Raw genomic sequence first — 15,104 nt, forward strand, 5'->3', positions numbered from 1 at the left:
TCGGTCAAATATTTGGGCGGATTAGAGATGATGTTGGTTTGCAATACCTTCGAGGCAGCGAATGGCATTCTCGAAGACGAAAATCATGGAATTAAAAGATGGTTTTCTTCCCTAAAAAGGTGGGAGTATTCAGAGCTGAATCTAGGTAGACTTATTTGGGTAAAGGTAATTGGTGTTCCTGTAACATGTTGGTATGAAAATGCATTCAAAAAGATTGTCGAATGGTGGGGGCCGATTCTAGATACCAGGAACTGCAATCTAGAGGGTAACCAAAATCTTCTATATGGGAAGGTCCTTATCAAGATAAGATGCTCGGTGATAATTAATAATACTGTCAAGATCAAGCATAGAGGAATAATTTTTAGGGTGAAGGTAATCGAAGATCCAAACGATATGTTTAAAGTAAAGCTTGAAGACGAGAATGAAGATTCAAGCACATGGGTCTCGAAAAACTACTCTTCAGATTATGATTATGATAATTCTGTTAACGATGATTTAGACGAGGTGATAGAAATTATTCCAGATGATCCTCATGAAAACTCACCAAATCATAAATCGAAAAACAGACCGGAATTTAATGAGGAGGCGAGTGACAATTTTTCGGCAATGGGTGGCGTGGAACCGTTGATGGAACAAGGCTCGAGGCGCGTGGATACAGTCAAATCCTTCTCGACAATAGAGGAAACTCTTCAGATTCCAATAAATAGCAATAATGGAAGCATTGGAAATAACATGGGAAAAGAAGGCAAAAAGGCTGCAGATAATTGCTACGCCAATAACTTAAATCCAATCGACACATATAATGTTGAACCCAATAAGGCCCAACGTGATACTCAAGAATCCAGTAATGAGTATTATATTCGGCCCACCGTTGAGGTTACAAAGCCCAATTGTAAAGGGCCATGCTTCGATATGGATTCATTTATAATGGGCTTTCCCTAGAGGAATACAGAGATAATCTATTCGATGATGGATTCATAAGGCCCAACGACCTTCATGGACTTGCAGATCCAAATCGATTTAATGTATCGAATCATTCTCCACAGCCTGAGCCTGGTCCCTCTTCTGAAATTAATCGAGATTTACCTAATTCAGATAACCCTTCGTTGAACAAAGATTTCCCAGATCAAAAATCAAAAGCGAAATCGACTTCAATCTCTTCACAATCGAGCTCTTCTTACACTTCGATCTGGAAGCGTATTTCAATTTGGAAAGGCTCTTTAAAACTCTTATTTGCCAAGTCCTGTGCAAGAAAGATCCACGCCTCTAAAGTCATCAAAAAGAAGAAAACACCAAGTACAAATCTGAAGAAGGAGCAAGAGAGCGAAGAAAGTACAATCTGATGTTGCTTCAAAAACCTCAAGTGATGAAAGTGTGAACATTTCGGATTTCAGGAAAAGGATCGGTATTCAAATTGATGAAGCTCCTCCTGCTTCCCATTAATTCTCAGGTTTCGTGTTTTGTCGTTCACTATTATGTTTTTTAATGAAGATTATGTTTGTCAATGTTCGAGGCTTTAAAAAAGATGGTAAGATTAGTTGGTTTAGGCAAATGAGGTTAGAAGAGAATCCGAAAATTGTGGCAATTCAGGAATCCAAATGTGGGGATGTCGATGAAGGATGGATTGAATAGATTTGGGGGTCGTCTAATTTCAACTTTATCCAATAATAGGACAGAGGTAGGTAGGGAGGTATGCTACTAATTTGGGAGCCGAATTATTTTGGGGTAACTCAAGCGGTATAAGGGGAGTTTTTCCTTGCAATCAAAGGGCGTTGGAAAGGTGAGGTCAGCGAAATGATTATAGTTAACGTATATGGTCCACACAACTATATAAAGAAGAAAGAGATGTGGAATTCGTTAGAAAAATTACTCGAGTTTGACAACGATAATTGGGTACTGTGTGGAGATTTCAACGAGGTTAGGAATGAAGATGAACGGCGTAATTGTATTTTCAATGCTAGAAGAGCTACAATATTTAATACATTTATGAACAATTCGAAACTCATTGAGGTGCCATTAGAGGGTAAGAGATTTACTAGAATTTGGGATAACGGACGTAGGTTCAGCAAATTGGATCGGTTTCTAGTATCAGAACATTTTTTGCTTCGGTGGGGTGACTTATACGTTTCAGCTCTTAATCGCAAGGACACCGATCACTGCCCACTTGTATTGCGAAATAAATGGATTGATTTTGGTCCTAAGCGCACCAGGGTATTCGATGTCTGGCTTGACCATAAAGAGGCTGATAAAATCATATCCAAAACTTGGGATAAATCTGTAGAAGGCAATAGGGCGGACTTGATTTTCTGCAGGAAATTGAAAGCTACTAGATTTGCTTTACCGAGTAAATCTACTTTTGGTAAAATTGATTCAGAAAGTGAGGAATACAGAAAAGAAGCAGCTATATGGGAATCGAGAGCTGAATCTTCGGATTTAGAAGAGTCTGATCGGTCAAAGTGGATGGACGTGATGGGAAAAAGGTTGAAAAAGGAAGCTGAAAAACGGAATATGATGAAACAAAAGGCACGGGTCAAATGGGCAACCGACGGGGAAGAAAATTCCAAGTTTTTTCATGCTTATATTAGAAGACGCACCTGCAAAAATAATATTCATGGTTTGAATATCAATGGCAAATGGGAAGAAGATCCTGGTCAATCAAAGACGAGATCTTTCGTTACTATAAAGCTGTTTTCGAGGATAGAGACACTCATCCTGACTACATAATGGACTCACTTAACCATCGACTCTCAGACTTGGAGGCGTCCAATTTAGAGGTCCAGTTTAGTGATAAATAGATTTGGTGTGCTATTCACGGATGTGACAACTCGAAGGCCCCGGGACCTGACGGTTTCCCTTTCAAATTCTTCAAGAAATACTGGAATGTAATCAAAGGGGATTTGATTAATGTGATTATTTTTTTTTGGGATCAAGGTGAAACATCTCATGGATGCAACACCTCATTTGTTTCGTTAATTCCTAAAAAACAGGATTCGGTGGAGCTCGGAGATTATCGCCCGATAAGTTTAATAGGCGGATATTACAAGATTATTGCCAAACTTCTATCCAATCGCCTAAGAAAGGTTGTACCAAATCTGGTGGGAGACGAGCAAACAGCATTTCTAAGAGGTAAATCAATTTTAGATGGAGTTTTAATTCTTAACGAGGCCGTTGATGAATCAAAAAGATGCAAGGCGAAGACTTTTCTTTTCAAAGCAGATTTCTCTAAAGCTTTTGACTCTCTTAAGTGGAAGTTCCTATTCGATATTATGCGTCTTATGGGTTTCGGGTCCCGGTGGATCAAATGGATCTTTTCTTGTTTACGATATGCCTCTATATCCGTTCTAGTGAATGGATCTCCTACAAAAGAGTTCAAATTGGAAAAGGGAGTTAGGCAGGGCGACCCGCTCTCGCCTTTTCTCTTTATACTTGCAAGTGAGGGGTTAAACATGATTATAAAGAATGCATCCAATGATGGGCTGTTCGAAGGAGTAGATATCGGCAAAGACAAAGTCCGTCTCACTCATCTTCAATACGCGGACGATACGATTTTTATTGGTGAGTGGAGAAGGAGAAATATTCATAATGTTATGCTTATTCTTAAAAGTTTTGAAGAATTGTCTGGGTTAGAATTAATGCCGCTAAATGCTGTCTATTCGGGTTGGGCGTCTCATCCTTAGAGTTGAAAAATGTAGCTAGTAGTATTAGATGTAAAGACGGTTGCTTTCCATTCGAATACTTGGGTCTCACTGTTGGTTCGAAAATGACTAAGGAATCAGATTGGTCTCCAATTATAGGAAAAACTGAAAAGAAACTTTCGAGTTGGAAATCTAAAACATTGTCATTTGGGGGGAGGTTAACTATTATCAGATTCTCTCAAGTTTACCTTTGTACTTCTTTTCGATCTTTTGGGCGCCTTCGCGTGTCATCAATCTGCTTGAACAACTCCACTGTAAGTTCTTTTGGGGTGGGGTTGGGGATCAGTCAAAATTACATTGGGTAAAGTGGGATGATATTCTTAAATCTTATGAATTGGGCGGGCTTGATATCGGGTCTTTAAAGGTAAAAAATAGAGCGTTAATTTGTAAATGGTGGTGGAGATTCCAAACTGAAAAGGACTCCCTTTGGGTCAAAATAATTCTAAGTATCTACGGGAGGGGTGGTGGTTTGGGTATTATTTCTCATTGTAATTGCAATTTTAGTGGCTCACTTTGCAGTTCAATTGTCAAAACTGGAAATGAGCTGTTAAATTTAATATTGATTTGCGGTTGTCTTGTAAGAAAGTCATTGGAACAGGGAATACTACGGGTCGGAGACCTTTGTTTCAAAGAAAAATATCCGAGAATCTTTAATCTCGAGTCGGATCAGGGTTGCTTCATTAATGACAGGATAGTTTGGAACGGATCAGACTGGGTTTTCAATTGGGCATGGAAACGAGAGCTGGCAGGTAGAAGTATAGACGAGCTGAAAAATTTAATTAGCCGGCTACCTTCTCAAGGGTTCACCAACAACAATCACGACACTTGGAAATGGAGACTTGATAATGCAGGCGTTTTTAAAACCAAAAGCTTTGCGGCCTTAATCGACAATGCTATCCTCGGGGTTAATCCTTCACACAACTCAACTTTGTTAAACAACTTCGTTCCCAAATCCTTAGGTATCTTGGCGTGGCGGGCTGCTCGGGGGAGGATTCATGTGAGGTTAGAACTAGACAAAAGAGGTATAGATCTTAACTCGGTACGATGCCCCGTTTGTGACAATGTTTTGGAATCGGTGGATCACATCATCATTGAATGTAGCTTGGCGAGTGACACTTGGCGTCGAGTCAGACAATGGTGGGGCAATTCTCCGGGTGAAAATGACCTCAACGTTGGCACACTGATGAATTTGGATAATGATAATCATAGATCGAGCGAGGGTCATAAAGTATGGCAGGCGGTTAAGTGGGTTTGCGGATATCTACTTTGGAAGAATCGTCATCAAAAAGTTTCAGCAACAAATGCAAAACAAGTGCGGACATCTTCAATGAAATTCAATTAAAAAGCAACGAGTGGATTTCGAGAAGGGCAAAAAAATTAGCGGTAGAATGGCATCAATGGCTTATTAATCCGAGCTCCCACGGTGATTGCAACATAAGAAGAACGGGTGTTGGTTGATTAGTGTTAGACCTTTTCTCTTCGTTTGTTTGTTAATATGCCTAATTTCGTGTCTCTGATCACTTTAAAATGTGCATGGCAAAAGCAAATGTATATATAGCCATATCATTTTTGTATGTGTACGTGTACTTTCGAGTGCGATTAATACACATTTTTGCTTTTCAAAAAAAATAAAAAATAAATGATAATTTGAAAATAAACTATATGTATTGCTTTAACATGTATACCAGCGGATGTTCGAACGGGTTTTCAAGACCCGCCTTTGACCCATCAACTGAATAAAAATTTTATTTTACCCGTACTCATGTATAAGTTTTTTTCATATCTTAAAAATCAAGTATTATTCTAAATCCATACATTATTAATAAGTATATATTTAATAATTAGTAAATAATAATTAATATAAGTAATAATAATGATGATGATGATGATGATGATGATGATAATAATAATAATAATAATAATAATAATAATAATAATAACAATAATAATAATAATAATAATAATAATAATAATAATAATAATAATAATAATAATAATAATAATATAATAATAATAATAATAACAATAATCATAATAATAATAATAATGAACAAATGAATAGTTGCGAACATAATCAGTTAACTTATTGTATATTCTTTATTAAGATATATTATATATTATACTAGTTTTATGAGTCTGTGCGTTGCACGGCATATATATAAATTAGTTATCGATAACATTAATATTGATACTTATTAAATGTATAATGCAATTACAATAAAAAAGTCATTTATTACTGATGAAATTTATATCAAAAACATTTGCACTGAATATTAATGCATATATTATGAGGCCGTGCATTAGAATCATTATAACTTCAATTAATAAATAATTGATAAAACATCAAACATATGCCCCTATAAAGTTGTTTTAAAATTGATCGTTGAGAATAATATTATATATTTATATGTACATCTCTAATTGTATATGTTTCTAGTACAAACTAATTCCATTATGTCAAAATTTCAAACGAATCATAGCGGGCATACATCTAAATATCTATGAGGATTATCGAATAACTATTTCAACTTCAATTGATAACATGAGCCCATGTGTTTATATAATATTCTACAAATATTATACTCCCTCTGATCCACTACAACACTACAAGTGTCATCGCGGGTCGTGGGCGCGGATCCACTCATCCATCACCCGCATCCGCAGATTTTTTGATGATTCATTAGCCCGCGGATCTTGGTTAACAGATTTATATTTAGATCCATGCCCGTATTCACGGATATTCGTGGGTCGCGGGTTTACCCACAGATCTTATTCATGAAGTATATATGTAAATTAAAGTATTCAAAAATCAAAAATAAATATCATTACCTAATTCAAAGTGACATTAAAAACGCCATCCAATCATATACCCATATTTATGATATAATAAAATTAAAAAACATATATTTATTATACTTTTTTTGCTAATATATGTGAAGCTACAATGTTTAAAATTAATAATCAAAATTTAGTTGTTAAAACTAATCATACAGTAGGTTGACGAATTACTAAAGTGATAGATAAAAATTAGATTTATTATAATAGTCTAATAAACGAAACAAACAACAGCATGTTTTGATTATATAATACATGTAATGTGTAGGTGTAGGATGCTCTAGTTACTAAAAAATTCGATACCAAAATGATATAAGGAATGTAGAAACTTATACGGATTATATTATTACATATTGGCCATTTATTCATGGTGGTGATTTTCATCCATTTAGAACGGGTATATCAGTGGATTATTGTTGGTCCCTTGATTAACAACAGGAGTATTGTAGAGAGGGGGTGAATACAATTCTTTAGTTTATCATAACAGTTTAAGCTAATTAGTATTCATGCAAGTAAATTAAATAAGAGTCAAAGGTAATTTACAATGATTATTCTTTATTGATATAAATCACAAAGAATCACAACTATCCTTGGCAGAATGATAGTTGGTCGATACAGATTCACCTAAGTTATAGCTATTGAGGTTATCTAAAGTTATTACACGTTTGGACTCTTAATAAATAAAACACACACCACTAGTTGTTACAATAGTGAATTCATCAATTTATAGTAGTCCTATTAACCGTGTAAATATTCTATTGTCCACTGGCACGTAGGATGTCTGTACTTGTGGGGACAACTGCATAAGAGAGAGTGCTCTATTCTTTCCTCTTTGGTAGCTATTTGCAGGAACACCCCAATTCGGTTTGGCACCATTATTTGATTAAACAAATAGAATGTTGTGTTCCCTAGGCGTTGACAAAGAATAACACATGTCTGCACATGCGTTAAACTTCTGCATTCCTACGTGGTCTTGTAAGGTCACTTGTCAGCCGCCGACGCGTGTCCTTTTCTGTTCAACTTTGTCTTTGACTTCTGTTGAATAGTACAATTGATGTAGACCACTCAGGAAACCACTATGCTTGTAATGGAGCATAGCTGTCTTGTGTAGTAAGCTGCTTTCCAGTCATGCTGGTTCTTCTATGATGATGTAGTGACCCGAACTTTTTCGAACCTTTCTATGATTATATGTTTAATGAAAACTATATTTACATGATTAAATGTTTCCAACATGTTAAGCAATCAAACTTGTTAAGACTTGGTTAATTGAAACGGAAATTTTGTAAACGTGTGATTACCCAGTTTGACCAATGATTCACGAACGCTATAAGTTGTATATGACATGATGATACATAAATGAATAAATATATATGTTTAACATGATATAATGATCATCAAGTATCTCATTAAAAATAGTAACAATAAGTTATATACTTAAAAAGGAGACTATTGACGTATGAAACTCGAAACGATACATATAACGATTATCGTTATAACCACGTCTTACTAAATATATATGAAGCATATTAATACATTGTTATATTATATATAACATGATAATATGATAATTAAATATATCATTAAGTGTATTAATAATGAACTACATAAGTAAAAACAAGACTACTAACTTAAGGATTTCGAAACGAGACATATATATAACGATTATCGTTGTAACGATATTTAAATGTATATATCATATTAAGATATATTAATATATCATAATATCATGATAATATAATAATTTAAAATCTCATTTGATATTATAAACATTGGGTTAACAACATTTAACAAGATCGTTAACCTAAAGGTTTCAAAACAACACTTACATGTAACGACTAACGATGACTTAACGACTCAGTTAAAATGTATATACATGTAGTGTTTTAATATGTATTCATACAGTTTTTAAAGACTTCAAGACACTTATCAAAATACTTCTACTTAACAAAAATGCTTACAATTACATCCTCGTTCAGTTTCATCAACAATTCTACTCGTATGCACCCGTATTCGTACTCGTACAATACACAGCTTTTAGATGTATGTACTATTGGTATATACACTCCAATGATCATCTCTTAGTAGCCTATGTGAGTCACCTAACACATGTGGGAACCATCATTTGGCAACTAGCATGAAATATCTCATAAAATTACAAAAATATGAGTAATCATTCATGACTTATTTACATGAAAACAAAATTACATATCCTTTATATCTAATCCATACACCAACGACTAAAAACACCTACAAACACTTTCATTCTTCAATTTTCTTCATCTAATTGATCTCTCTCAAGTTCTATCTTCAAGTTCTAAGTGTTCTTCATAAATTCTACAAGTTCTAGTTTCATAAAATCAAGAATACTTTCAAGTTTGCTAGCTCACTTCCAATCTTGTAAAGTGATCATCCAACCTCAAGAAATCTTTGTTTATTACAGTAGGTTATCATTCTAATATAAGGTAATAATCATATTCAAACTTTGGTTCAATTTCTATAATTATAACAATCTTATTTCAAGTGATGATCTTACTTGAACTTGTTTTCGTGTCATGATTCTGCTTCAAGAACTTCGAGCCATCCAAGGATCCGTTGAAGCTAGATCCATTTTTCTCTTTTCCAGTAGGTTTATCCAAGGAACTTAAGGTAGTAATGATGTTCATAACATCATTCGATTCATACATAAAAAGCTATCATATTCGAAGTGGTAAACTAGTAATCACTAGAACATAATTTAGTTAATTCTAAACTTGTTCGCAAATAAAGTTAATCCTTCTAACTACACTCTTAAAATCAACTATACACATGATCTATATCTATATGATATGCTAACTTAATGATTTAAAACCCGAAAACACGATAAACACCATAAAACCGGATTTACGCCGTCGTAGTTACAACCGGGGGCTGTTTTGGTTTGGATAATTAAAAACTATAAAAAAACTTTGATTTAAAAGCTATACTTCTGGTAAAATGATTTTTCTTATGAACATGAAACCATATCCAAAAATCATGGTTAAACTCAAAGTAAAATTATGTTTTTCAAAACAGTCATCAAGATGTCGTTCTTTCGACGGAAATGACTACCTCTTTAAAAAATGACTTGTAACTTATATTTCCCACTATAAACCTATACCTTTTCTATTTAGTTTCATAAATTCCAGTTCAATACGAAATCGTGGCCGCTTAAATCACTCAAAACGGATTAGAAACGAAGAAATGGCGAGCAAAACAAAATTGGTAAAAACTACTCATTTTAGCTACGTGAAAATTGGTAACAAATCTATTCCAACCATAACTTAATCAACTTGTATTGTATATAATGTAATCTTGAGATACCATAGACACGTATACAATGTTTCGACCTATCATGTCGACACATCTATATATATTTCGGAACAGCCATAGACACTCTATATGTGAATGTTGGAGTTAGCTATACAGGGTTGAGGTTGATTCCAAAATATATATAGTTTGAGTTGTGATCAATACTGAGATATGTATACACTGGGTCATGGATTGATTCAAGATAATATATATCGATTTATTTCTGTACATCTAAATGTGGACAACTAGTTGTAGGTTACTAACGAGGACAGCTGACTTAATAAACTTAAAACATCAAAATGTATTAAAAGTGTTGTAAATATATTTTGAACATACTGTGATATATATGTACATATTTGTTATAGGTTCGTGAATCGACCAGTGGCCAAGTCTTACTTCCCGACGAAGTAAAAAAAATCTGTGAAAGTGAGTTATAGTCCCACTTTTAAAATCTAATATTTTTGGGATGAGAATACATGCAGGTTTTATAAATGATTTACAAAATATACACAAGTACGTGAAACTACATTCTATGGTTGAATTATCGAAATCGAATATGCCCCTTTTTATTAAGTCTGGTAATCTAAGAATTAGGGAACAGACACCCTAATTGACGCGAATCCTAAAGATAGATCTATTGGGCCTAACATACCCCATCCAAAGTATCGGATGCTTTAGTACTTCGAAATTTATATCATATCCGAAGGGTGTCCTGGAATGATGGGGATATTCTTATATATGCATATTGTTAATGTCGGTTACCAGGTGTTCACCATATGAATAAATTTTATCTCTATGTATGGGATGTATATTGAAATATGAAATCTTGTGGTCTATTATTATGATTTGATAATATATAGGTTAAACCTATAACTCTCCAACATTTTTGTTGACGTTTTAAGCATGTTTATTCTCAGGTGATTATTAAGAGCTTCCGCTGTTGCATACTAAAATAAGGACAAGATTTGGAGTCCATGCTTGTATGATATTATGTAAAAACTGCATTCAAGAAACTTATTTTTGATGTAATATATTCTTATTGTAAACCATTATGTAATGGTCGTGTGTAAATGGTATATTTTAGATTATCATTATTTGATAATCTACGTAATGCTTTTTAAACCTTTATAGATAAAATAAAGGTTATGGTTGTTTTAAAAATGAATGCAGTCTTTGAAAAATGTCTCATATAGAGGTCAAAACCTCGTGACGAAATCAATTTATATGGAACGTTTATAATCAATATGAACGGGACATTTCAGTTGGTATCCGAGCGTTGGTCTTAGAGAACCAGAATTTTGCATTAGTGTGTCTTATCGAGTTTGTTAGGATACATTAGTGAGTCTGGACTTCGACCGTGTTTACTTAAAAAATGATTGCTTAACAAATTTTGTTGGAAACTATATATTTTTAACATGTGAATATTATGTGATATATTAATATCTTAACGTGTTTGATATTATGTGATAGATGTCTACCTCTATAACAAGTCCCATTGACTCACCTAATAATAATGAAGAGTCAAATGTAAATTGGAATGATTCGTGGACTGATTCACAAGTTCCCGAAGAGGAACCGGAAGAAGAGTCGGAACCGGAAGAAGAATCGGAACCGGAAGAAGAATCGGAACCGGAAGAAGAAATAGAACCAGTGGGGAAAATAATAAAACAGTTAAGTAGAAGAAAATCCTCAACCAACCGACCAAAGTTAATTATGGTCAATGGTGTTTCCGCCAAGGAAGCAAAGTATTGGGAGGATTACCAATTCTCCGATGAATCGGATCCCGACAAGGATTCCGATGATGTTATAGAAATTACCCCAACACAATTTAATAAGGCAAAAGAGAACAATAAGGGAAAGGTCATAAAAATTGAGAAATTTGATTCCAAACCCGATGAACTTTATATGTATCATCAACACCCGTATTTCTTAAGTTGTGACAATAACCCGGGAACCTCTAAACCACCAGGTTTTTCTAAACCAATGTAGAAAACGACGGCTCGTATTAGGGGAACATCATATATCCCTAGAAACTTGGCAAAATGAACCAAAACTGAAGAAGAAGAAATGAGCGAGTCGGAATAAGATAGTTGTATTCGTGTGGTGTAATATATGTAATATAGTGTGCTTATGCTTTATGATATATGTAAAAATTGCTTGTATTAATAAGTATTTTTTTATGAATCTAACTCTTGTCTATTTTACAGTATAAAAACACAAAATGGATAGACAACCCAATATTTTAAGAGACCTACCCGGAGACATGATTGATGAAATCTTGTCTAGAGTCGGTCAAAATTCCTCGGCACAACTATTTAAGGCGAGATCAGTTTGTAAGACATTCGAAGAACGTTCCAAGAATGCCTTGATTTATAAAAGGCTTTTGTTCGAAAGATGGGGGATATCACATTGGGAAATCCATAAGTTACGATGTGTTTACTTTGACGCATATATTGCGGGGAACCCAAATGCTATTTTACGCAACGGGTTAAGAAATTATTTTGACTCAATATATCCGAATATAGGACTTCGTGATTTAGAAAAAGCGGCTAACATGCAACATAAAGAAGCATGTTATGCTTACGGGTTAGTAATGTTCGCTTCTCACCAAAGTGAGAACAATAACATCGGGCTACAACTATTAAACAAAACGTTCCCACAAATGACGGAGTCGGTAATTGGGGTAAGAAATGAGGTTTTTAGGTTATTACGAGACTCTTGGTCATTACGTAACCTTCATCCTTTTGACGACGTTACAACACGCTATCTTATCAACGGCCATAACGGTTATGTTCCACAAGACCAAGGATGGGAAGTAGTCCTAGTAAAACCAGAATGCATGACTTGTTTCTAGACGTATGAATTACGTGTTTTTATTGCCTTTGCTGAACGACTTGTGTACTAGCTAGAATTATCTTCACAACTATCTTGTATCAAAATTATTGTGTGCTATATTTCATGTTATATGTAAAATAAGCGATATTGTAAGTTTGTAAAATATTGTGAAAAAGTTTGAACGCGAAATATTATTATAATCAGTTTTTCATATAGAATTGTAGTAGTTGAATTGTATATTAGCTACTAAGTATGAACTTAACGGGTAGGTACTACCCGAATTTAAACTTATAAAATGCTAATATGAAGAAAAAGCTTTTATAAATGAGTTCATATTATGCTACGAGATACTATTGACTACTCTTAATATTCTGTATGATTAACTTGTTTCGTACCATTTATTATATTTTATAATATATATTAATAATGAATAAATATATTAATATTAATAATATTAATACTAATTAATTAATAATACTGATTTATAATAATAGATTCATTAAAAAAATACCATTATTAATAATAATAATAATAATAATAGAAATAATAATAATGATAATAATATCCATAAAAATAATAATTGTATTATTAATAATAATAATTAGTAGTGATCCTAACAATCATAAAATTGATAATTTTTAATAAGTTTACTAATAATAATCCAAATAAAATGATAATAATAATATTATTAATAATACTACTTATAATAATATTATTGTTAATAATAATATTAATAATTATAATAATATAACAACTTATACATATCGAATTTTCATATATATATATATATATATATATATATATATATATATATATATATATATATATATATATATATATATATATATATATATATATATATATTAGACATAGTGTTATTAATAATAATACAATTATTAATGTTACTATTAATAATAATAATGAAAGTAATGATCATAATATAACATTTATACCTTGACTTGTATTTACAGAAAATATATTAACTTTACGTTTTATTACTTATGCATTACTTATTCTATTTAATAATATATTTGGATATTTAATATTTATATATTACAATGTAATAATTTTTAATAGCAATCATATATACATGTATATATATTCATTTTAAATTATACTTAATTATTTTGTATCTTATCTTGCATAGCTAATTCAATTGTTTAAATTATATTTTATGTTTATTATCTACACTTACATTTATATTTATAAATACATATTTATTTACAAACAATTGTTCGTGAATCATCGGGAATGGTCGAAGGTCAAATGCATTCATAAAGAATCGTTCAAACAATTTATCGTTAAAACAATTTGGAACTCGGTTTAATAGACTTTGCTTATCATGTCGAAACCATATAAAGATTAAGTTTAAATTTGGTAAATTCCCGGGTCATCACAATATTACCATCAGCGTTTAATCATCTAAAAACACAATTCATTTGAAACCACCTCGAATTGACAACTGACGATTCAGTTTGATAAAAAGGAATGGAAGGTTGGAAAAACTCAATAGAAAATTTAGTACCGAAAAGCAGATTATGCGAAACTAGGAAGGAAGCCGTGGACAAATCACAAAGACTAAACCTGCCCTCAAAGAATCCAGATGATTCTGTTTCTGATGAAATCTTTAGCGAATACCTTACTCCTTAACCATTCTAAATCATCGTGACTGAATTTCTTCATCACAATTTGGTTCTAACATTCCAAGATATTATCGTATCACTCATTGTAAACATCCTCAATATTTCTGAAGATATCTTAATAAATATTATCGTCCGATATTAATTACCTCTCTGCGTTATCCGTATTATATCATAAAAGGAAACTGTTTTAGTTTCTATATTCTGCGAACCTTCGAATTTAAAATATGAATGTTTTTGAAGTAGTGTTGGGAGCTGAAGTATGAGTTAGTATAATATAATGATACTTGATCAACGTGATTATATTATAGTAATTCATGCTGAGTTTCTAATGAAACGTGATGATTCACAGTACCATCATCATGTGCCATGTTACACGACTCTTACATTCTACCTAATCTCCAAACATATCAAGAACATATCTTCCTGATAGTTCTATCTTTTCTCTTGAATTCTAGTAATTTAACCAACCAAGATCGTGCTATAACAATCTCTCTCGTAGAACATTAGTCATGTTCATTCGAAACTCCATACCTACGAATTCTGGACCATTACTTGTAGTACTTAGAGTCGAGAAGAGAATAAAAAGGCAAAGAGCTTCAAATTATAAAAGAAAATATAAAGCTCAACAACAACACATAAATTACAAACCGTGTATATCAATACGTATTGCCACGTAAAGGCACGGGAGAATGAAAAACACTATAATCCCAAGGTAATGGTAGAAGAAAGTAACTTCTTCCGGTGGTAGATGAAAAAGAAGAATGACAGA

At 32.9% G+C, this 15,104-nt stretch overlaps 1 protein-coding gene across 1 annotated transcript; it reads left to right on the top strand.

The window, feature by feature from the left end:
• Window positions 1–1,794: 1,794 nt before the first annotated feature.
• On the top strand, window positions 1,795–3,677 carry LOC139841079 (uncharacterized). Its single transcript, XM_071831312.1, has 2 exons — window positions 1,795–2,650; window positions 2,932–3,677. Exons 1-2 carry the CDS (start codon window positions 1,795–1,797, stop codon window positions 3,675–3,677), a joined length of 1,602 nt encoding a protein of 533 aa, XP_071687413.1.
• The last annotated feature ends 11,427 nt before the right edge of the window (window positions 3,678–15,104 follow it).

The sequence above is a fragment of the Rutidosis leptorrhynchoides genome, chromosome 4, assembly GCF_046630445.1.
Source record: "Rutidosis leptorrhynchoides isolate AG116_Rl617_1_P2 chromosome 4, CSIRO_AGI_Rlap_v1, whole genome shotgun sequence".
In the NCBI taxonomy this organism is placed as follows: domain Eukaryota; kingdom Viridiplantae; phylum Streptophyta; class Magnoliopsida; order Asterales; family Asteraceae; genus Rutidosis; species Rutidosis leptorrhynchoides.

Coding starts and splice junctions, on each gene's coding strand:
- LOC139841079 (XM_071831312.1), top strand. CDS start 1,795: ATGATTATAGTTAACGTATATGGTCCACACAACTATATAAAGAAGAAA. Junction 2,651..2,931: donor CAAATGGGAAGAAGATCCTG/GTCAATCAAAGA, acceptor TTTGGGATCAAG/GTGAAACATCTCATGGATGC.